Raw genomic sequence first — 24,429 nt, forward strand, 5'->3', positions numbered from 1 at the left:
AGGCAATAATCTGTTTCCCTAAATACTCCCAGTTCACAAGGGCCACAAACCAGGAATCTAACAGCTTAACCCGGGGAGGTCACTGGCACCCCCAGGCCAGGCCTTTGGGTGTAACCTCACCTCCCCCACCCCAACCCACAGAGGACTGCAAAGCCCGCGAAAAGTCCGGAAGCCTGGTCTGTATCTGGGGAGACAGAAACCCAGGGGATAAACGGGAGAGACCCTCCACATCCGGGGCTCAGGCTTTGGAAAGCGACTCCCCTGAGTCACCGTCCTAGTACATCTGCAAATAAAGGGTTTTTCCTGCATCTTCTGAGCACCCGGTGTGTGTTTTCCGGCCGCCTGGTAAATTCTGCAACAAGCCGAATGAGAATCTGTCTTCCAGGAAGTCAGGCATTAGGGTGTTTGCAAAAACTTAGCGCATGCCACTCTTCTCATTAAATTTTTTGTTTAGAGAAATAGTTTCCCCCCCTACGGAAATGTTAATTGTATTAATATGTAATGGATTTATTATTTTACAAATATTTTAAATATGTTTTTGTTTTTTATATCATAATATCATAGATACAACCCATAGAAATCAAAGCTCTTTGAGGTCCTCGAGAATCATGAGGTGTGTAAGGAACCCGGGGACCAGAGTGCTGACCCGCTGGCCTCAGAGCAGGCGTGTGGGAGGCTGGTGTTGGTTCTTGTGATTCTGAGACCCGACTGGCTCTTGCCAGGCTTGTCTTGCCAAATGAGATGCAGAAATTTACAAAGCAGCCACAGAAGCACCCTACCTGGAAGTCATCTTGTGTTTCCAGGGCAGTGTTCATTTCCATCAGAGCTGCCAGGTAGGCGTAGTACTTGTAGTGAAAAAAGTAGTTCAAGCTGTAGATCTTCCACAGCAGGGAGAAGCAGTTGACCTGCAGGTGCAGTTCCGCCAAGCGCTTCTTCCTGGGAGAGGGAGGCAGGGAGGCGGTCACCCAGGAAGGGGTCAGCACCGCCCCTCGCTGCAGGGAGCGCAGGCCCCAGCCGCCCCTCGCCAGTGTTCTGAACACATGTTCTTCGCCTCAAAATGGGCACTAGATGGCCCGAACCAATATGCTCAATTAATATTCGACAAAGGAGGCAACAACATACAATGGAGCCAAGATAGTCTCTTCAATAAATGGTGTTGGGAAAATTGGACAGATATATGCAAGAAAATGAAACTAGACCACCAACTTACACCATACACAAAAATAAACTCAAAATGGATAAAGGACTTAAATGTACGACAGGAAACCATAAAAATTCTAGAAGAATCCAAAGGCAACAAAATCTCAGACATATGCCAAAGCAATTTCTTCACTGATACAGCTCCTAGGGCACTTGAAACTAAAGAGAAAATGAACAAATGGGACTACATCAAAATAAAAAGCTTCTGCACAGCAAAAGAAACCATCAACAAAACAACAAGAAAACCCACTGCATGGGAAAACATATTTGCCAACGTCATATCTGATAAGGGCCTAATCTCCAAAATTTATAGGGAACTCATACAACTTAACAAAAAGAAGATAAACAATCCAATCAAAAAATGGGCAAAGGATCTAAATAGACACCTTTCAAAAGAGGACATTCAGAAAGCCAAGAGACATATGAAAACATGCTCAAAGTCACTAATCATCCGAGAGATGCAAATCAAAACAACAATGAGGTACCATCTCACACCTGTCAGAATGGCTATCATCAACAAATCAACAAACGACAAGTGCTGGAGAGGATGTGGAGAAAAAGGAACACTTGTGCACTGCTGGTGGGAATGCAGACTGGTGCAGCCACTATGGAAGACAGTATGGAGTTTCCTCAAAAAACTGGAAATGGAACTCCCATTTGACCCTGTGATCCCACTTCTAGGAATATATCCCAAGAAACCAGAAACACCAATCAGAAAGGATATGTGCACCCATATGTTCATAGCAGCACAATTCACCATAGCTAAGATCTGGAAACAGCCTAAGTGCCCATCAGTAGATGAATGGATTAGAAAACTGTGGTACATCTACACGATGGAATACTATGCTGCTGTAAAAAAGAAGGAACTCTTACCATTTGCAACAGCATGGATGGAACTGGAGAGCATTATGCTAAGTGAAATAAGCCAGTCAATGAAGGAAAAATACCACATGATCTCACTCATTCATGGATAATAAAGACCATTACAAACTTTTGAACAATAATAGATACAGAGGCAGAGCTGCCTCAAACTGATTGTCAAACTGCAGTGGGAAGGCCAGAGAGGGTTGGGGGGCAGAAGGGAGGGGAGTAAGAGATCAACCGAAGGACTTGTATGCATGCATATAAGCAAAACCAATGGACATAAGACACTGGGGGGTAAGGGAGGGCAGGGGATTGTCAAGGGCGGGGAAAAAAAGGACACATATGTAATACCCTTTGTAATACTTTAAGCAATAAAAGAAAAAAAAAAGAAAAAAAATGGGCACTAGAATACCGACCTTGTGAGGATTAAGATTATTTATATAAATCAGCAGTCCGGTCATTGGCATTTAAGTGAAGCTACTTAAGAAAACACCTTTTATCATTTAACCACATTTGATTCTGATGACAACCATGTATGGAAGGGTGGATGGAGTACAGTGGAACCTCAGTTCTCAAACCTCATTCATCCCAGAAGGCTGTTCAAGAAGCGATTTGTTCAAAAACCGAAGCATTTTTCCCACATTAGAAATAATGTGACTTGAATTCATCTGTTACAGACCCTGAATGAGTCCCTGCTTTAACCTTCCAATACACAGTGCATGTCTAAGCTCTATTGTTGTTATCACAGTTTTCCTTTCACTTTGCTGCTGTCACTAACCTTCTCAGGACCCCTGGAGACTTACTGTACGTATTTAATAATAATAAGCAGCAAGAAAACACACAAATTTTCACAGCACAATTTCCTGAGATGTTAACAACACGAGATTTATCAGTAAACTAAATGGAAGGGTGGATGGAATATACTCTTTCATACTCACACATTCTCTCCTCTGAGAGACATGTGACTGATGTATAGGTATCAGCATGAAAGGGTTGTCGGGTTGAAAAGCAAGTTGTTCGAAATGGGAGACGTTCGAGAACCAAGGTGTGACCGTAATTAACCCCATTTTACAGAAGAAGAGGTGAGCCTCAGAGTCACACAGCTAAGACCCACACTCGTCCACCTCCAGCCCAGCCTTCCAGCGTGTCATTTCCTCCACTGCACGCTGCTTTCAGCGGCTGAGCCTCATTCAGTGGAGGAACTGCCTAATTTTAACAACTGCATTCTGCCATGGTCTGTATGCATCCCCCTAAATTCATCTGCTGAAACTGAACCCCCAAAAGTGATGACATGAGCAGGTGATCAGGTCATGCGGGTGGAGCCTTTCTGCAGGGGGTTGTGTTATTATGAGCTCCACAGAGCCTCCTCAGCCCCTTCCACCACATAGGGGCACAATGAGAAGTTTGTGACCCCAAGAAGGCCCTTGCCCTAGCATGCTGGCACCCCGATCTCAGAGGTCCGGCCTCCACAACTGTTCTGGGGTCTGACCGCTGGTGTATGTGTAGATCTCCCTCCTCGGGGAGTGAGACGAGAACCCAGCTCTCCCCGGCTCCTTCCCTTACCCTGGAGGAGAGCTCTCTGGGGTCTGCTGATTCATATAACGATGATGTTTGTTTTTCTCAACATGGATATAGAAAAACATGGAGATGAAGCTGAAAGGGAAAGTTCGGTTGAGGAGCTTCAGTGACTTCTTCAGCATTTTCTTGGCAAGTACCATCTGGCCCATGTTAAAACAGACCTACAGGAAAGGAGGGAAAGCAGTGATTCTGGTCTTAGTTGGTGTGTTCCAACAATACAGCCTTTTGGAATTTTAATCAGAAGACGGTAAATTATGGCCCGGAGCAACCGCCCCGTGCATAGTGGTGTTTCCTGGATGTGTGTGTGGAAGGATTGTTGAATGACTAGCATTTAGCATTTTTGGTGTGAATCCTCTACCTTGGAGAAAATGTTTAGCCATTCATGCCCATTTTGGGGGTCTGTTAGGACATTTCATAACAATGTCAAGAAAGACAAGGAAGACCTTGCTGCTGGCAAGTGACAGTGAGGAGGTTTGAGTCCTGGCGCTTGGGGTTCTGGAGTCTTGGAAAAGGAACGGGGGTAGAGGATGGGGGAGGATGTACAAAGTACAGGGGTGGTGTCTTCTACTTCTATGTACAGCCCCAATGGAAAATCACAGAAAAATTGTGTTTTTAATGGTTTCTTACCTGACCTTTGAGGCCATAGAAGGTGGCAGACTCAAAAGTATGACTCCAAGACTTTTCCTTTTTGAGGATTTTCAGCAACCTCTCTCCCTCATTCAAATATGTGTATGCCTGCAAAGATCGGAGGTGCTGAGTCAGCAGGGACCCAAACCACAGAGGGGCCATCGCCCCAGACTCCACTGAAGGAGGGGAACCGAGGGCCACTTCAGGTCTCCCCTCCGCCTCCACCCCAACTCCTGATTAGACAGGGCCTCCAAAGTCTAGACAGGAACAGGATGGGTAACACCGGCTGAAGACAGGGGCCACTTTCATGCCCATCTCTGTCCACTGGATCACTCCTTCTAGAGGGTGAATCTCGAAATCTCCGCATCTTCATGTTGTCACATCAGTCCCCTTACCTGAAATTTCTCCTTTGAGTAATTCCATCCCCAACCTCCCTTATTTCCAACAACACATTCATGGCCCTGACACAGCCCCACACCTACGAGAAGCTGGTCTCTGCTGTTGGGACCTGTTATGCCTCATCCCCTGTCCCTTCCCAGGGCCACCTTTGGGGAAATGGAAGAGGAAGGAAAGGCCCCGCGCAACGCTCCTCACTTCATCCTCAACCTCTTATGACTTTGTGAGGCAGGGCGTCCTGGCACATGTGACCTCCAAGGCAAGGTCAGACTGAAGAGGTGAAGCACTAAAGCTCCTCTCCCCACGTCTCCTGCAACCCAAGGGACACGAGTGGGAGGCAGGAGGGAGACATGAGTTTGTGGCCAGCCCTGGTCTTACCAGACTTTGGGAGAGAAGGGTGCCAATGGCACATTCTGGAACCTTGCTCTGAGCTCAGCATCCTATCCTTGTCTCCCTGGCATTTCACTCCCTACAGGTTTAGCAAGTTGGCCCCAGGACTCCCCAAACCTTGTCTTCCTGGGACTCACTGGCCCTGTCCCCCGGCCTACATGTGTATCAGATGTGCCAAGGGGACTTTCATTCTTAACATACATGCCTGAGAGAACTGGGGCTTTCTGACATTGGGAAGGGTTTTATTTTAAATGTTATGCAAATCTAAGGTGGGAGGGTTGGTTGGCCTGCGGTGGCAGACCCCGGCTGGCTGCTGGCTGTAAGCTCTGGGGCAGGCCACCTGGGGGCCAGGACGCAGGCCATGCTCCTCAGGTCTGTGAAGCTGGTCGAGCAGGGGAGTCTGAGGCAGAGACGTCAGGGAATGACATATGTCCTCCCTCTCCAAATATAGGGACACAATTCACGGCAGGTTTCTACAAATGACGCATATGCTATTCGCAATTTGTCCTCACCTTTTTTTTTAATCCTCACCTGAGATTACTTTTCCATTGATTTTTAGAGAGAGTGGAAGAGAAAGGGAAAGACAGAGAGAAACATCAGTGTGAGAGAGACACATCGATTGGAATTTCCTGTCAGCAATTGATTGTCAAAGGAAGGTGTGCTGGTGGGTAGCAGGAACATGAGGAGCGAAGCGCTGTGCTTCCCCCTGCTCCAACTCCGCTGCCTCAGGCTCCCGGAGGAGAGCTGGGTGGGAGCAGCTTACCATGTAGTTATCCTCCAAGATGAGATGCGCGGACGCGGCCTCGAGGAAGTAATACAAGGCTTTGCTGTTCTCTCCCAGAGCCAGAAAATGGTAGGCCAGTGGCATGACGGCCACCTCCAGGATCTCCTCGCACTGGCACGACTCCAAGGGGATGATGTTTTCCTGAGACGGCCTCATTTTTGTTATAATGATGTCAAAGAAATTCAGGATCCTTTCTTTTATTTCTTCGAAACTGTCCAAATGCAGAAATAAAGAGGAGGAATTACACGCAAACACAATATAGCTTCTGTTGTTGTCGTTCATCCTCACCCAAGGATATTTTTCCATTGATTTTTAGAGAGAGTGGAAGGGAAGGGGAGAGACAGAGAGAGAAACATCTATGTGAGAGAGACACAAGAATTGGTTGCCCCCCCCGACTGGGGCCAGGGATTGAGCCTGCAACCCAGAGAATTGGTTGCCCCCCGACTGGGGCCAGGGATTGAGCCTGCAACCCAGGTAGGTGCCCTTGACCAGAATGGAACCTGAGACCCTTCAGGCCTCAGGCAGACACTCTAAACACTGAGCAACACCAGCGAGGACCAGTATAGCTTTTGAAATGAAAACATCTTTACAGACTAAGAAAAGAACAAGATAAGAAAAGCTAATGTAGATCCAACTGACCAAACTCCCCCACACACCTCCAACCTTTCTCCACTTTGCCTCAGAGGCCAGAGGTACTGGCCAGACGGATGACTCTAGCAGTCTTCAGAACTGAATGACAGTCGTCTATGCTGTACCCCCTAAACACTTATATACATGCCTGTACCTGGCATATTCTGGAAGTATCTCAGACTTCCTCAAACTCTCTATTTTGCAAAAGATGTCTTCTTCAGCTAGAAAAGAAACAAACGAGTTGTATGGGTCAGTGAACTCTTCTGCCCGGCACAGATGTCTGGTGTTTGGTTATAAGGGGCAGGAAATCTTGACTTCAAATTTTCAGTCACCCCCGGCCAAGTGGCTCAATTGGTTGGAGCATCATCCTATTCACCAAAAGGTTTCGGGTTTGATTCCCAGTCAGGGCACATGCCTAGGTTGTGGGTTTGATCCCTTGTTGGGGTGAGTACAGGAGGCAACTGATCAATGTTTCTCACATCAATGCCTCTCTCTCTCCCCGTCCCTCTCTTCTCTAAAATCAATAAACATATCCTCTGGTGAGGATTAAAAAAACAACAACACAAAAAACCTTCAGTCCAGCCTAACTTAAATATGTTAGAAAATTCCATGATGACCTTAAAACAGAAAACAAATGAGGATTGTTTATTCTAGCCACTTCTCTATCTTGGGAGAAGGAAAACTCCCAGATCAGGAAAGGGACTTGTCTCAGATCATATCCTGCTGGCTTCAGGCAAATGCTTTACTCTGCAGATCTTTTAATTTATAAAAGGACAGTTGAAGGCCCTCGTTATCACCTTCTTCTGAAAGACTTCTGTGCCCCTGCTCCCACAGAATGAGTGCCCATCGACCTCTGTACAGGCCTCTGTCAAGGTCCTGATCAGATGAGAGAGGGTTGGTTTGCCCACCTCCCTGCCCCCTGCTCCGAAACTGCGATCTAATATATCTCAGGGGACTGGGAGCTAAAGGAATCGAATGATGCCTCTATCCTTTCACTTAAACTGCTCTTGTCAAGGTTACCAGTGGCCACCATGTTGCTAAATCCAAAGGTCACATCTTTGTAACCTTTTCAATACAATTGATCACTCCCCTAATTAGTTTTGGTGACACCCATTCCCTTGCTTCTCTCCCTGGTGGCTCCTATGCCTCTGCCAACATTCCAAAGGTTGGTAAGCCCGGGTTTGGTCCTGGACTCCCTTCTCCATCCAATTTTTTTTATCAGTCATTTCATCTGCCCTTGACTTAAATTCCATCCATATGCCAACGACTTTCAATTGTTTATCTCGTCTGCCCTTAACTACAGAGCCATGAAAAACCCTCAACATCCTTTCCCAAATTCTGGGAGGGCAGTGCAATCCCAGTGTGGACACAGGCTGCTCCAGCCCTCTAGGGTGGGGTAGGCCTCATCCTCTGTGTCCTGGAACTGATGCCAAGGAAGACACCTTACTAGGGCTGAGATAATGACATGGGGAACCTCATGGGCTCTCACCAAGGACATTTCTTTATAAATCCAGGCCCTCTCCACACTCTTCCTTGTGTTTATGGCTTGGATCTGGAGGAAGGCTCCAAGATTGTAACTGATTCTCAGCTATTTCCTTCATAAATTCTGTTTTTCCATCTATTTACCTCACTTTGGCTGGCAGCATCCATTGTATTTTAGTGCTTGGTACAAATTTCAATTTCAATATCATGTTACACATATACTACTTTTATAATAGTCATTTAAAGACATATTTCCAATTTCTCAAAACTGTAATGCATGGGGGGGGGGATGTAACATACTAGTACTAAACACTAGATTCAGCTATGTGTATGTTCCCTTGACGTCTTTCTTGTCCCAATGGGGTGAGATTACTAAAGGCTCATCATTTTTGTGCCCAAATGGGGACTTGAAACCCTCATGTACAGACTCAATATATATAGACTCAAAAACTCTTGACCTGATTTCTCTTTTAAAAAAAATAATTTTTTTTCTTGATTTCAGAGAGGAAGGGAAGGAGGGAGAGATAGAACATCAATGATGAGAGAGAATCATTGATCGGCTGCCTCCTGCACGCCTTCTGCCCCTTGTTCTGTGGCATTACACAAGCTCTTTCATCTTCCAGAACCTCAATTTCTTCCTGTATAAAATGAAAATAACCCTCCACCTTTAAGCGTTGAAATGAAGATCCAATGACAATGCATATAAAATAGGGAACACATTAGAATAAGGACTTATGTTGTTCCTACTATGAGCTCGGCACCTCACATGCATTTCGTCCCAATTTTTAATATATGTATAATATAGGAATCCTCTACTTGTGGCCTCTGCTTTTCCAGGCAGATTTAGCCATCAATACTGTGGCCGTCGGCCAGGGCTACCTACCCACAAGTGGGGGCTGGAGTGGGCGTTGCTGCCCTAAGTCTGACCCCATCATGCCTGCGGGAGCTGAGTCCCGGGGCCCATGAAGCCTCCACCCCCGAATCCTCCATTGTGTGTTCCCAGATGTTTGGCTGGTTTGTGTTATCAGTTTGGCTTCACGAGTGGCCTTGAATCCCAGCCCTGAGCCCGAGCTCTGTTCTCTGGAGCCCTGACCAGCTCGGCCCTGCACAGTTCTCTCCCACACATCTTCTTCAGCTGGAGCCTTGTTTCAAACTCCACCAACAAAACAGCAAAGTTCGTACCTCCCTCGGGGACCTGTTGTTGCTCCCACTTCCCCATGTCAGGCCCCACCCCTAGGGTTCCATCCCTGGTGTGACTGAAGCTGGGTCTGTTTTATCGTTTGGACTTTTCAGTTTGAACTCTGGCCACACCCTGATCCTACCTACCTGTCTCTCTTGCAGGGAGACTGGTTCGGCTAGGACTCTACCACACAGACATTCCAGCTCCCCCTGCCCGCTCCTCTGCTGTTGCAGTCTCATAACTCAGTGTGCCCACGCCCTAGGGGGGACTTGAAACCCTCACCTTCTCCAGGAATGGTTAGGGCTAATTAAGAAAGAAGTAAGTTTACTTTTAAATCCCTGGGATTTGGCCATCTTCTTGATGGAGTCCATGTCCAAAGAGTTGAGCCGAATGTCCACTGTGAAATGGTGATAGGGGATGAAGTCCCCACTGTGGCACTGGTCGCACCTGTGGGCATTTTCTTCTAAGAAGCGGGCACATTTCAAGTGCATGTCCACCTTCTGGTCCTTCAGCCACAGCTCGTAGGCTGTTTTCTGCATCATCGGCCTGCAGAACCGAATGATGTGGCACTCAATGACCTCGCTCTCCTGTTCATGAAGCGCTTCGCTCTCCCTGTGAGCTAGAGAGAACAGAGAGGGTTTTTCAGCCACATGGCGGTCAGGGGGTACGAACCTGGTCCCGCTACTTACCGTGGATCAGCTCTGATTCAGATGTGCCTTTAACTAAGGAAATATGTGTTCCTTCCAGGCTCTACTCACCCTGTCCTTCAACGGGCTTCAGAGACAAGGAGCGATGATGCACCTCAAACGAGGCGGAATTCTGCTTTAGAGCCTTCCGGAGCTCCTTGCCATTCCGGAAACAATCAAAGATGTTGGATTCCACAAGAGTCGCCAAGGCGTTGATCATCCTCTTCATGTTCCAACACGGGAGAATCTCGAACAACAACTCCGTAGTAAAGGTCAGGCCAATGATGGCCGCACATCTTACCAACATCTGGTGGGAGAGGCTCATGCTATCCAGCTGGACCAGAGAGATTTCTGCAAGTGCAAGAAGCCACACAGTGGGGAACTGCTCATCTGTCTTTATCAAATCCTTTCTAGAGACAGACCACTGTCCTGCTCTACAGCTCTTGTTCACAGAAACCTCGCCAAGTGAGGTCCAAAGAAGTGTTTGCTTAGTGCCTACTTCACCGAGCGCTGGCGCGGAGAGCACGGAAAATGCATATGCTATGGTCTAAAAATACGCATGGCACGAAGGCCAGGCAAAGATCAGACTGATTTCAAGGTTCTGATTTTGTGTGAAAGTGTGACAAGGATGGGCCACAGCAGGCGGGAGGAACAGGCCTGCCATCTGTATTCTGTAGCTGGTCCTCTATCTTCTTCACTGACTGCTTTCTCCTGGGATCTCCTAGCAATCAGGCTTCCCTCTGTCCTCCCCAGAGATTCTTTTTTCCTTGTGACACTCCATGACCATCTCTATGTTCACGACAAAGTGTCCGAGGGTTCCCAGCACCAATCCCAACTTGTCTTCTAAGCTCAGTGTCATAACTCACATGGCTTCCTGGACATCAGACCAGAATGTCATCACCTCACCCTCATCAGGGACAAAATGAGAACTTGTCAACTTGTCCACAGACTAGGCCACCTTCCTATGCCGGTAGACACAGTGAATGAAAACACAGAAATGAGCTAGAGGCTCTTTTGGAAGCTGAGAACCTTGAGGCACCCCTGGGTCATCCTTTGAAACATTTAAAGTTCCTTACAGCTGGCATAAATCAGAGCTGAGGATATACAAGGACGTGGCTGGAAAATCATTTTCTTTAAAATAACAGTAACAGCCCTAACCGGTTTGGCTCAGTGGATAGAGCGTTGGCCTGTGGACTGAAGGGTCCCAGGTTCGATTTCTGTCAAGGGCACACCCCCATTAGGGGGTGTGCAGGAGGCAGTTGATCGATGTTCCTCTCCCATCGATGTTTCTAACTCTCTATCCCTCTCCCTTCCTCTCTGTAAAAAATCAATAAAATATATTAAAAAAATAAAAATAAATAAATAAAAGAACAGTAACACATCTCTGATATAAATTCTACTCTTTGCCATCTCTTACAAAAGCAGATGGTAGAAAAGTTTCAGTATTACCTTTGCTCTCTCCTTACGTGGTTTCTGTTTGAGAATGTACTTTGCGTGCAGCTGAAGAAAACTTTGTTCAAATCAGACTCCAGAATATGCACAGGAGGGAGGTGGCTCCTAATTAGAAGCAGAAAAGTCCCACCTTCCTGGAGCCTCCCTGACCCAGGGCAACGCAAAGACAGCCACGCCAGGGTGCCGATCTTATCTCATTTTCAGATCCTTGTCCTAGAGCAGTGATGGCGAACCTTTAGAGCTCGGCGTGTCAGCATTTTGAAAAACCCTAACTTAACTCTGGTGCCGTGTCACATATAGAAATTTTTTGATATTTGCAACCACAGTAAAACAAAGACTTATATTTTTGATATTTATTTTATATATTTAAATGCCATTTAACAAAGAAAAATCAACCAAAAAAATGAGTTCGCATGTCACCTCTGACACGCGTGTCATAGGTTCACCATCACTGGCCTAGAGGAAACAGAGTGTGCCCAGGTTCTGGAGAATGAGCACCGGGTCGAGTTGTCTTTACCTTTTAGTGATGCTGGTGGTGACAAGTTCTTCAATCTGACACCACTAGCGAGTTTGCAGACTTCCTCACCTCCATCATCACCGAGAGTAAATGGTCTTAACAGCTCTGTTGGCTTAGCAACATTCTCTATCAGGAGGTAAAAGGCAAGAAAAGTTGACAGTCATTGTTCTGTCATTATTCTGATTTTCTGATGCACTTTGAGGTGGTCTCACATGAGGAAGAACAGGCAGATGTGTGTCTTGACTCACCAAATAGTTTGGAATACTGTTTTTAAGTAAAACTGATATATGAAAAATCTACATTTATTCAAAAGATGTTTTGTCCTGCCCTTGGCCAATATCACTCAATGATTAGAGCATCGCCCCGTGTACCAAAGGGTACTGGTTCAATTCCTGGTCAAGGGTATGTACCTGGGTTGCAAGTTCTGTCCCAGCCATAGTTGAGGAGAGTGCGGGAGGCAACCAATCAATGTGTCTCTCTCACATCTCTCTTTCTCTCTCTGTCTCTCCTCCCTCCCTCTCTCTCTAAAAAAAATCGATGGGAAAAATATCCTCGGGCGAGGATTAACAACAACAACAACAAAAAAGATGTTTTATCTCCCTGCCCGCCTCCCGCCCAAACAAAAACTATTGAAAGTACATGCAATTTTACAAAAATTTGATTCAAAGGTTATCACAAAGTATCTTATCTAATCTAATAAAAGAGAAACATGCAAATTGACCGCACCTCCGCTACGCCCCAAACCATGCCCAACAGCCAATCAGAGTGACTATATGCAAATTAACCCAACCAAGATGGCGGCCGGCAGCCACGGAGCTGGAGCAAGCAGGAAGCTTGGTTGCCCCGGCAATGGAGGAAGCCAAGCTTCCCACCTGCCCTGGCCGGCTGTGGCCTCGGCTCAAGACAACAAAGTTTCAATTAGAGAAGCTAAATAAATCCCAGATACCTGCTTCCAGCCAGCTTCCACTGGAAGCTTGGGTGGCTGGGGGCTGTGGTCAACCTGCAAACAGCCATCAGCCCCTCACCCAGGATGGCCACACCCTCATGGGGTGAGGGTCCCCAATGGGGGGCTTGGCCAGCCTGCAAACAGCTATCAGCCCCTCACCCAGACTGGCCAGGCTCCCCAGCAGGACCCCCCACCCCGAAGGGGGTGTGGCCAGCCTGAAAACAGCCCTCAGCCCCTCACCCAGGCTGGCCAGGCACCCCAGCGGGACCCCCACCCTAATCAGGGACACCCTGATTCAGGGCAAACCAGCCAGCCCCCACCCATGCACCAGGCCTCTATCCTATATAATAAAAGGGTAACATGCAAATTAACCCTAACAGCAGAACGACTGGGAATGACTGATCACTATGACACACATTGACCACCAGGGGGCAGATGCTCAATGCAGGAGCTGCCCCCTGGTGGTTAGTGTGCTCCCACAGGGGGAGCTCTGCTCAGCCACAAGCCAGGCTGCCGGCTGCCAGTACAGTGGTGGTGGTGGGAGCCTCTCCCACCTCCTCAGCAGTGCTAAGGATGTCTGACTGCAGCTTAGGCCTGCTATCCGCTGGTAAATGGACATCCCCCAAGGGCTCCTGGGCTGCCAGAAGGATGTCTGACTGCCAACTTAGGCCCATTCCCCGAGGGGTCCCAGACTGCGAGAGGGCACAGGCTGGGCTGAGGGACCCCCCGAGTGCACAAATTTTTGTGCACTGGGCCTCTAGTAATATATAACATCATATATTTTAGAGAACCAAGATGGTGGTATAGGTAAATGCCAGTACTTGCTGCTTCCCACAACCACATCAAAATTACAATTAAAATACAAAACAACCATCATTTAGAACTGCCTGAAATCTGGTAAAATGAAAGTCCTACAGCTATAGAAGTAAAGAAGAAAGTACATCAAGACTGGTAGAAGGGGTGGAGATACAGAATGGGCTAGTTGACACAGATATGAGGGGTGTGTGTGTGTGCTTAATTGGGAGGGATATCTTCACTGCAGAGGCCTCCTGTGAGGCCTGTGAGAATCAAGGGGTCTCAGAGCCACACCAGTCCCCCAGCTCAGGGTTCAAGAACTGGGAAGAGAAGTCCCCAGATCTTAGGGCTGTAAAAACCAGCAGGGATTGTGGCTGAGTGACACAGAGGCTGCTGGAGCCCCAGGCAAATCCTCTTAGAGGGCTGGTACATGACCTTACATGGTCTGCTTCCTCTGAGCAATAGCTGGGGGCGAGCCAGGGACATAGGGGGAGGAACTGGGTTGTCCAGCATTGGGGCAGGAATTCGGAGGCGGCGTTCTCCCTGACCGCGGTGCTCGCAGGGGTCATTGTTCCTGTGCTGGAGCTCCCCTGTCCCAGAGCAGACTGGCAGCCATATCTGAGTTTTTATCAGCATGGCCCACACTGTTTGTTCCACATTGATGATTTCCTTAGACCCTGCTCCATCCAATCTGCAGTCTAACCCAAGCTGTTTGCAGCAACTTTTCCAGATGAATGGCCTGTCCTGGTTCAGGCTTCAGACTTTGCTAAAATCTCTCAAACAAGCAGCCCTGGTGTCAGCATGTCCCAAACCTATCAATGAAGGGCTTAAGACCTGGCACTAGCACCAGCCTGCCTTGCTTCACAGCTCGACACTTCTAAGCCCAATACAAGTAGCAGCCACCTGCAGATCTCTCTGCAGCTCCTGCCGGGTGGCCCCAGGCAGTGGCTGATTTTACACCTCCCTGGAGGCCCTAGTGCCAGTGCACCAGGTGGATAGCTTCAGACCACACCAGATTACAACTCTACATATTCACAAGTGACATACTCAAGGGGGAAGACTCAGTGAGCACCAACGCCCAAATGAAATAAGTCCTGCTCCATAAGGTTGTCTCCTGCACAGCAGCTCTTCCACTGTAATCACAGCTGGCCCTCACAGCCAATTGGCCTGGGGGTCAATTCCTCCCAATGATACCAATAGCAATCAAGGCTTAACCAGAGTAAGACAGTGCACACAGCCCAAACAGGGGCACACCTGGAGTGCCCAGCTCAGGTGACTGGGGAGGCTGAGCCACTGGGCCGCCTCTCTACCAATTCCAAGAGACATAGCAGTTCTACATAATACAAGAAACAAACACAAGGGAAGCAGCCAAAATGTGGATACAAAGAAACATGTCACAAATGAAAGAACAGAAGAAATCTCCAGAAAAGGAACTCGATGAAATGGAAGCAAGCAAACTACTAGATTCAGAGTTCAAAATAATGGTTATAAGGATGCTCAAGGATCTTAATGAGTGCTTCAAGGGACTTTGTGAGAATTTCAAGGATTTTAATGAGAATTTCAAGGACATTAGGGAGAACATCAAATAAATGAGAAAGGACCAGTCAGGAATGAAGGATACACTAACAGAAATGAAGAATAATTTATAGGGAATCAACAGTAGAATAGAGTATGCAAAAAATCAAATCAGCGATTGGAATATGAGGAAGCAAAAAACACCCAACCAGAAGAGCAAAAAGAATTTAAAAAATGAAGATAATATAAGGAGCCACTGGGACAACTTCAAGTTGTCAACATTTGCATCATGGGGGTGCTAGAAGGAGGAGAGAGAGAGCAAGAGATTGCAAACCTATTTGAAGAAATAATGACAGAAAACTTCTCCTACCTGGTGAGAGAAATACACGTACAAGTCCAGGAAGTTCAGAGAGTCCCAAACAAGAGGAACCCAAAGAGGCCCACACCAAGACACATCATAATTAAAATGCCAAAGGTTAAAGACAAAGAGAAATCTCTCTCTTTTTTTTAATCTCTTTCTTAAAGGCAGCAAGAGAAAAGCAGTTAGTTACCTACGAGGGAGCACTAATAAGACTGTCAGCTGATTTCTCAACCAAAGCTTTGCAGACCAGAAGGGAGTGGCAAGAAATATTCAAAATGATGGCTAGCAAGGACCTACAACCAAGATTACTCTAGCCAGAAAAGCTGTCATTTAGAATTGAAGGTTAGATAAAGAGCTTCACAGGCAAGAAAAAGCTAAAGTTCATCACCACCAAACCAGTATTACTTGAAATGTTGAATAAGAATAAGAATAAGAATAAGAATAAGAATAAGAAGAATAAGAATAAGAATAAGAATAAGAATGAGAATAAGAATGAGGAGGAGGAGGAGGAAGGAAGAGGAGGAGGAGGAAGAGGAGAAGAAGAAGATGAAAAATATGAACCAAAAAATGGCAATAGATACTTATCTATCAACAGTTGATAGATATCAAAAAGTCAAAATAAATGAACAAAGAATCTAATGAACAAAATAAACTGATGAATAAAATAGAACCAGAGGCATGGAAACATGAAACAGACTGACGAATCTCAGAAGGGAGGAAAAGATCTTATATGCATGTATGTACCACTTATGGACACAGACAATAATGTGGTGAAGGCCTATGGTGGGGTGGGCAAGGGCACAGGGGAGGGGAGAATGTGGGGAAGAAAGGGGGACATTGTAATACTCTCAACAATAATGACTTAAAAAAAACATATATTTTACACATGTTCAATACCCTCACTCAGATGCCAATGCATTCATGAGGAGGCGGTACTCTACTTGTGACTTGGTTAGGATCAGAAAGAGATATCAGAAATGGCAAGGCCTGAATAGTAAACTTGCCTAGTAATGTCTTCTGGGACTCGAAAATGCTACGTTCTCCCGCTGTCAGAGGTTCAGGTCCCACAGCCCTGGACTCCCCCAACCCTCTGTCCCTTGTGGAAGCCGCCCAGGGAAAAGCCCTCTCTTGCTGCCCTCTCTGCAGAAGGACAGGGGAAGAAGTCGCTGTGGGACTCACTGAACAGGTTATTCCAGGTCACGTTTGCCTTTTCCTCAGACTCCATCGGTTGGAAAACAAGCACCCTGTGCTGGTCAAGGTTCTTCAGCAATTCTTCGCAGTAAAAGGGGATCCCACAGCTTCCCTCCACTAGGTACCTGTAGTGAACACAAGGCAACCTACTTACCTGGAAGAGCCGCCTTTCTGGATGGAACAATATTTGAGTCTTCACAATCACTTGAAAATAACCTCTTCTCAGTCTCGATGGCTTTTCTTTCTTTTGTCTAATTACCTACAGCATTGACCATCTGTCCAAAACCAAAACTATAAAATAAGGGACATCCTCAGTCTTGCTTCCCTTCCTCACCTCATAAATGGCCATTTTCATTAATTTCTGGTTTATATTTTCAATGTTTCTTGCAGAAGCAAGACATCCTCATTAGAAAGAACGTCGGCAAAGACCAGGTGGGCTGCAAACAGCCAGCTAAAGGCGAGGTGTTGTTCGTGTGCTTCAGGGGACACCTGTCAAGCCCCAGGAAGAGGTGACTGAGCGGCTCAGGAGGCACTGACTAGACAGCCAGCTTTCCATGTGCACCGGCAACGCCAGCACCAGGCCACACCGCTGCCTGTCGAGCAGGACCTCGATTAGGTGCAGGTTGTGGTCTTTCATGTTTACCATTTTGACTTTGGAGTCACTTGCTCATGACAATGTCCTAAAACAGTGATTCCCAAAGTGGGCGCTACCGCCCCCCGGTGGGCGCTGCAGCGATCCAGGGGGGCGGTGATGGCCACAGGTGCATTTGGGGGCGATGAGTAACTGCTATTAAAATTTTAAAAAAAATTAATTTCCAGGGGCTGAGTAATATTTTTTTCTGGAAAGGGGGCGGTAGGCCAAATAAGTTTGGGAACCACTGTCCTAAAACTAGATTAGAGTAGAACTCACGTCCAGCAAGATGAAAGGGAAACAAATTGATGTCCCCACGCAGTCTGAGCAGGCACCACAGGGACTATAACAAGGAAAGGAGGACAGCATCCCTCCTACCAGCCTGAGGGATAGCCCCTTTGAAAGGCGGCCCAGCAAGAACGCTGAAATAGTCACTTTAAGCCGCATCTTAAGGAATCTGGTGAGGTCTGGACCTGCGTAGTGAATGCAGATGCCTTTCAGGACAGAACAGGTTACTCACAAGTCCAGTTCTTTGGGGATGCCCTTGACATTGAGGTCCAGGCAGACCTTGTTGCGGATGTCGCTGGGCTGCACGGCACCGATGGTGATGTAGGTGGTGTTCCTGTTCTTTATTATGGCGCTGGCAGCTTCACAGGGCACGTCGAGGAACGGAGACAGGGACATGATGATGAAGATAGGGACGTTCTGGATAAGCTTCTCCAGAAATGCCCAGGAGGTCTTGTCCACAAACTGGGCCTCATCGATGATGAAAATAATCCTTTCCTGTTTCACTGTCTGGACAAGGTACAGAAACAGGAAGACAAATGCTGTGGGACTTCGGGGTTTTATCCACGTGTGGGTCTGCATGAGGACCCCTGGGTTGTGTGGGGCTGAATTAAATATTTTCTTCCCAACAAAGCTGAATTCAGATGCCACTAACTTGGAATTTGTGGCAAATTGGAGAGAGCTGGCTGGAATGGACTCTTACTTGGGAAAATCTTTGTGCAAAGATAATACAAATTTGTAGGGGAGATGGGACTGTGGCCCAGTAAAAGCACCCATTCCATAAAATAAACATCTTTTACTACACGTCATTTTAATCTATTGGAAAATGAAGCCTCTCAGGGATATCGACTTGGTACTCATTCCACCCATGCATATGCAGCACACACCGGCCGGCCGCACGCCCCGGCCACACGCACTGGCCGCACGCACTGACCACACGCACTGGCCACACGCACTGGCCAAAAGCACGGGGCTGGGTGCTGCAGAGGCTGCGCTCGAGGCAGCAGAGCCAGTCCTGCACGGCGGCACCTGCTGCTGCTCCAGCTGGAACTCTGCGTGGGTCACACTAAAGACAGATCCCATAACCCTCTTCTGTGCAGACTTTCCCTGCCTGGTCTGCATTATTTATTTGCTCACTAGCATCAATTGGGTACCTGTGAGGGTCAGACGCCATCTAGGTGCTGGGGCACAAGTTAGAGTCAGCCCTTGCCTCGTGGGCCATCATTTCTGCCTGGGAGGGATGTAGGGACAAACCTGCCCCCCTCTCACAATCCCAAGCTGCGCCCCCTCACCGTCCCAGGCTGCCCCCCTCTCACCGCCCCAGGCTGGGTTAGCTTCTTGTGGTTCCTTGTGAGAAGAGATGAGGTTATCCATTCTTTTCCTCTATGTTTTTAATAAACAAAAGCAGCAGCCCTAGACAGTTTGGCTCAGTGGATAGAGCGTTGGCCTGCAGACTGAAAGGTCTCAGGTTTGATTCTGGTCAGGTTAAGGGCACACGCCCGAGTTGCGGGCTCGATCTTCAGTAGCGGGTATGTAGCCAATCAATGATTCTTTTTCATCATTGATGTTTCTATTTTTCTCTCCCTCTCCCTTCCTCTCTGAAATCAACATCTATAATAATAAAAGCATAATATGCTAATTAGACCGGAAGACCTTCTGGACGAAGCCGAGGGAAGCCCAGGTCCCGGGTGCCAGAGGGAAGTCGGTGCCGGCAGCCTGGGGCAGGAAGGCCTACTCTTGCACGAATTTCATGCATTGGGCCTCTAGTCTATATATAATCAGCAAAGGCTACTTTAACACTTCAGATCTCCCAGACATTCATATCGAGTATTATAACCTGCCTTGTCACACACACGTAACAAGTTTACTCTGACAGCCCTTCACTGACCCAGAGAAATTTAATTAATGGTGGTGTCAGTGTTATCTGTGAACCGAGGAGAGTAGAGTAGGAAACAAAACAGCATGAATTTGAGAGTCCATCACTGGCCCCAGTTCTTCAATTTTAAAGCGAGGACAGTGTATTGGATTCTCTAATGTGAGTAGAAGCAGCATGGATGCTATGCCCACGCTCTTCACATAAACTAACTGGCTGAGTCCTCAGAACGCTCAGGGGAGGTGGTTCTGCTGAGTGTCCTTAGGCACAGGTTAAATTCAGACAGGTTAGGTGACCTGCCAAGGCCACAGAGCAGCGGTTCTCAACCTGTGGGTCGCGACCCCTTTGGCAGTCAAACGACCCTTTCACAGGGGTCGTCTAAGACCACCCTACATATCAGATATTTACATTATGATTCATAACAGTAGCAACATTACAGTTATGAAGTAGCAACGAAAATAATTTTATGGTTGGGCCACAACATGAGGAACTGTATTTAAAGGGCCAGAAGGGTGAGAACCACTGGACTAGAGGTTCGGGTGTGATGAGGTGAAATGGAGAAAAACAATGGGATAGTGTAAAAAGCACATCTTTAGTGGTAGTTTCCAAACTAAACTGCGCATTAGAACCAATCGAGAAGTTTTAAAACAAAGGCACAAAGCTGAACAGATCCCTAAGCCCAACCCAAGCCCTGCTGGATCTTTGGGGGTAGGACTCGTAGATCTGTCTTTTCTAAGAAGCTTCCTGGATATGGGTGATGTACCTGGTCCAAAGTCTGGCTTCAGAAACTACCCAGACTGCCTAGCTTATTTGCCTGGATAGAGAAGGGGGGGGGGTGTTGAATTGTAAACCTGATTCAATGCCACATGTATTCTATGCTAGTGATCAGTTATTATGTGCCAGAAACAATGCCGGCCAATAGTGCTGCAGCCATGAGCAAGAGACTCCCGTCCCTAGAGGCTCACAAACACAGTGGGGAAAGTTCAACCAGAAATATGTTCAAAGTGCCACAGAAGCAGGTAGAAGAGGCGTTAGTCATGCCTAGTGATTTGGGAAGTTCTCACCAAAGAGGTGACACTGAAGGATGAGTAGCATTTCTCCAGGTTAAAAAATACATATATATTGGTTTTTATCTCATTAGCAATGGGAATTACTCAGAGAGTATGAAGTGTATATGGTTGGATCTGCATATACTCTGGCACTTATATGGAGGATGAATTGGAGTGAAAGACATGTGAGGTGCAGAGATTGGTTGGAAAGCTATATGACAATGGTCCAGAAGGAGCCCGATACAGCAGGGGGCAGAGCATGGGGGATTCCAGAGACCACCCAACGGAGAAATAGGAGGACCCAGCAACTGAGTAGACGTGTGGATGTGGCAACTGGTTAGGAGGGGAGCAAAGAGGAAAGGAGTAAACGATGCATGCATGAATTTACCATGAGCTAATCAAGGATCGGGATCAGAATGAGGAAGAAAGGGCATTGGAGTAGGAAACAAATAAATTTACTACTAGCCACTGAAATGAGTGGGAGTTACTACGTCCTTGGAAATGCGGTCTGGTACTTGTGAGAGTGGTGGGAAATCCTTGTGTAATATACGTCGTTGGAAATGCGGTCTGGTACTTGTGAGAGTGGTGGGAACTAGAATATAGATTTGGTGACCATCAACATACAGAGAGCGCTAACACTGGTTGAGTGTTTCATTTCAGCCTTACAACCCTGGGACTAGGTACGACTGTTTCCTCATTTTACACATGCATAGGCAGGTTAAGTCACTTGCTTGATGTTCCACCCTTGGTAGTCTGCTGCAGAGGCTACATACAAGCCACTCACATGTACTGCATCTCTTACAGATGGGAAACCAAGAGGGTAGTTTTAAGGAGAGGCCACACTCCCAGGAATAATGTTAAGGGACTATGTTCAAGTTTAGCATAATCTGAACTCACAGCCTGGGGCAGTGAGAGGCGGGCAAACTGGGGCTACATTCTAAATGGACTCTGAGCTCAAAGTTTGGAAGGATGGAGGAGAAAGAAAAACTTTAGGATACAAGGTTTCCCACAATTCAAAGCTTCCTGCCCCTCAGGTCGCCCAGCTCTGTGATGCGATGCCCAGTTTTCCTCCCCCCATTACTCGACCCGCAGATGTTCTTACTTTCTCCAAGATCTTCATAAACAATGCTTCCAGCTGCTTTTGCTTTCTCAAGATGCTCATCTTGGACACCTCTCGTGAGGTAGGGAACTGTGTGAAGAATAATTCGAACATTAACTATGGGAAACAGCAAAGGGAGCCACTAGCTGTGTGACTTTGGGCAAATCACTTCACTGTTATGTGCCTTCAAATCCTCATGTGTTAGATAATCCATAATGTCCTCTCCAGCTTTAATACCCTTTGTCACTGGATCTAGTAGATACAGGAACGAACAGGGCACACTCGGTCCTGCACTGGCAGGCACTGTTGGAGCAGAGGCATGGGCTAGGATTGCACAGCTTTGATAGAAAGGTGAAGAAAAACGAACCAACAGGTAGCATTTGGATTTTCTTGAGTGTGACATTTCTAGACACCTCCACTATGTCTCAGTAAGGGGAATGCTCATTCAGGGAAGATTGGGAGGCACTTCCTCACCACACAGATTCTCCAGGTGAGAACAGAAAAGGGTATCACAAGTCAAAGAGATGCCAGGTCACAAAGAATCGGTGAAGAATTGCTTCACCTGCCCCATCACTATTTCTTGAGGAAGTCTTACACTAGGTAGTTACCTGGACATGGAAAATGTCATTAAAGATACAATGGAATTTCTCATCCAACAGTGTCTTGACTTTATTTTCAATGTTGGTCTGTCGTTCTTTGTAGTGTTTACAAGCATCCAGACCTAAGACATTGGCCATGAGTATCTGGATGGTATAAAAAGTTTGATGGAAGCTGATCTTAGTCAAGGCAATAGCAATAGTCCTGTTTATAAGAAAGTCAAGAATCAGAAGAGAGTTTTAAAATACATACATATTTTAAATATGTTTCTATTGATTTCAGAGAGAGGAAGGGAGAGAGAGATAGAAACAACAATGAGGAAAGAGAATCATTGATCGGCTGCCTCCTACATGTCCCCCTCTCCCCACAATCAGGGCATGTGTCCTGATCAAGAATTGAACCGAACTGTGACCTCCTGGTTCAGGGGTCAGTGCTCAACCACTGAGCAACACCGGCCGAGCTTAAATATATTTTAGGAAATTAATAAAGGTTGAAGGCAAGCTCTGACTCTTCATATTCAGTTGTCCTACCAGCAACTCCCTAAGCGATCTGCAAGCCTTTCTTAATTCTGCTTCAGATACTCGGCCTGATCCACTGGGTTCCTAAGCCCAGGTCGGTTCGCCTTCTTCCCCAGGCCCACCACCTCCACCTTGGTGCATGCCCTCATCCTCTCACCAGTGCTACCCAGTGGCATGCCTCTTGCCCTGCCTGGCATCATGACACTGAATGCATTATATTCACAGAGGCTAATGTTTCTAGATAGATGCAAATCTTCTCTCCCACTTAGGATTTTTCTGTGGCTACCATCCTCGAAGGCAGTGGTTCTCAACCTTCCTAATGCCACGACCCTTTAATACAGTTCCTCATGTTGTGGTGACCCCCAATTTCATTGTTACAAATTAAACATAATTAAAGCATAGTGATTAATCACAAAAACAATATCTAATTATATATGTGTTTTCCGATGGTCTTAGGTGACCCCTGTGAAAGGGTCGTTCGACCCCCAAAGGGGTCGCGACCCACAGGTTGAGAACCGCTGCTCTAAGGGGTAAGTCTGGACTCCTCTCTGTGACATACAAGACTCTCCAAGGCCTCATATGTGCTTTCTTGCCACTCTCTGTTCAGCAGCCTATCCTCCACCACTAACAGACAGCACAGGACCATCTACTCTCTCCAGGCCTTCGCTTCCGCGTCTCCCCAGCTGGAGTGAGTGTGATCACGTCCCACAGCGCCTCCCAGTCCTCGCTTCCTGCTCATCTGTGCATCTCAGTTCAGGTGCAGCCTCCTGCACTCTTCCCTGATGTCCCAAGTTTGGGTCACACATGCCTCTCCCTCAGCTCCCACCACACTCCCTAGGATGCCTCTGTCATTGTCCTTTCCACATCCCATTTCTATTGTCATCTCTCTTCTGTGAGAGCTCCCACAGGGCGGGAATCAGATGTCCTTCATCTTCAGGGCATCGGCACTTGTTATGGGTTGACTCATGCCCCACCCAAATTCATATGCTGAGTCTTAACCTCCGTACCCAATGTGACCTTGTTTGGCAACAGGGTCATTGTAGATGTAATGAAATTAAGACAAGGTCCGGCTGGAGTAGGGTGGGCCCCTAATCCAATATGACTGTGTCTTTATAAGGGGAAATGTGGAGACAGGGAGAATATCATGCGACGATGAAGGCAGAGGTTGGGGTGATGTTTCCATAAGCCAAGGAACACCAATAATTGCACCAGAAGCCAGGGGAGAAGCACAGACAGGTTGTCCCTCATGGCTCTCAGAAGGAACCGACCCTGCTGACACCTCGCTCTCAGACTTCCAGCTTCCAGTAACGAGAGAGGATAGATTTCTGTTGATGAGCCACCCAGTTTGTGGTACTTTGTTACAGCAGCTCTCGCAAGTGGAGACAGAACTTAACAGTTCCTGAAGCATAGTAGTAACTCAGTAGTAACTCAGTAATGGAATGAATGAATGTCTTCTGATTGTTATGAATTATCTCCTTAACAATGTTAAAGATATTTTAAAACAGGCCTCTCTCAGGCCTGACATTAAAAAGAGTAGAAGTACAGCTAAAAATAATGTAAGGCCACTAAGCATTTTCCCCTTAAAGCCTTCAGGTTGGGTGGTGGAAGCAGTGAGACCTCGGCATGTGGTCACCATCACTGCTACTGAACCCCATGCTGACCACAGTGAGGGTACTCGATGGGTTGTCCCACAGAGAGCCCTCATGACATTCACGCTATGAGAGGAGGCAAGCAGTATGAGGTCAATACACTAGCTTTGCCTTCCCAAGGAAAATGCAGAGGC

General features: G+C 47.0%; 1 protein-coding gene across 1 annotated transcript in view; it reads right to left on the reverse strand.

Annotated features, from left to right (window-relative positions):
* Positions 1-24,429, reverse strand: part of ADCY10 (adenylate cyclase 10 (soluble)) — an 80,035-nt gene that overhangs the window by 12,395 nt on the left and 43,211 nt on the right. Inside the window, exons 14-25 of the mRNA XM_014528528.1 lie at positions 22,140-22,332; positions 21,535-21,621; positions 17,746-18,020; positions 16,583-16,719; positions 11,787-11,912; positions 9,890-10,168; positions 9,460-9,750; positions 6,624-6,690; positions 5,819-6,050; positions 4,270-4,377; positions 3,628-3,803; positions 780-936 (exon numbers count right to left, since the gene is read on the reverse strand). Coding sequence (XP_014384014.1) covers positions 780-936; positions 3,628-3,803; positions 4,270-4,377; positions 5,819-6,050; positions 6,624-6,690; positions 9,460-9,750; positions 9,890-10,168; positions 11,787-11,912; positions 16,583-16,719; positions 17,746-18,020; positions 21,535-21,621; positions 22,140-22,332 — 2,128 coding nt within the window. The remainder of the gene's footprint in view (positions 1-779; positions 937-3,627; positions 3,804-4,269; positions 4,378-5,818; positions 6,051-6,623; positions 6,691-9,459; positions 9,751-9,889; positions 10,169-11,786; positions 11,913-16,582; positions 16,720-17,745; positions 18,021-21,534; positions 21,622-22,139; positions 22,333-24,429) is intronic.

This window comes from Myotis brandtii, unplaced genomic scaffold, assembly GCF_000412655.1.
Source record: "Myotis brandtii unplaced genomic scaffold, ASM41265v1 scaffold64, whole genome shotgun sequence".
NCBI classification, from domain to species: Eukaryota; Metazoa; Chordata; class Mammalia; order Chiroptera; family Vespertilionidae; genus Myotis; species Myotis brandtii.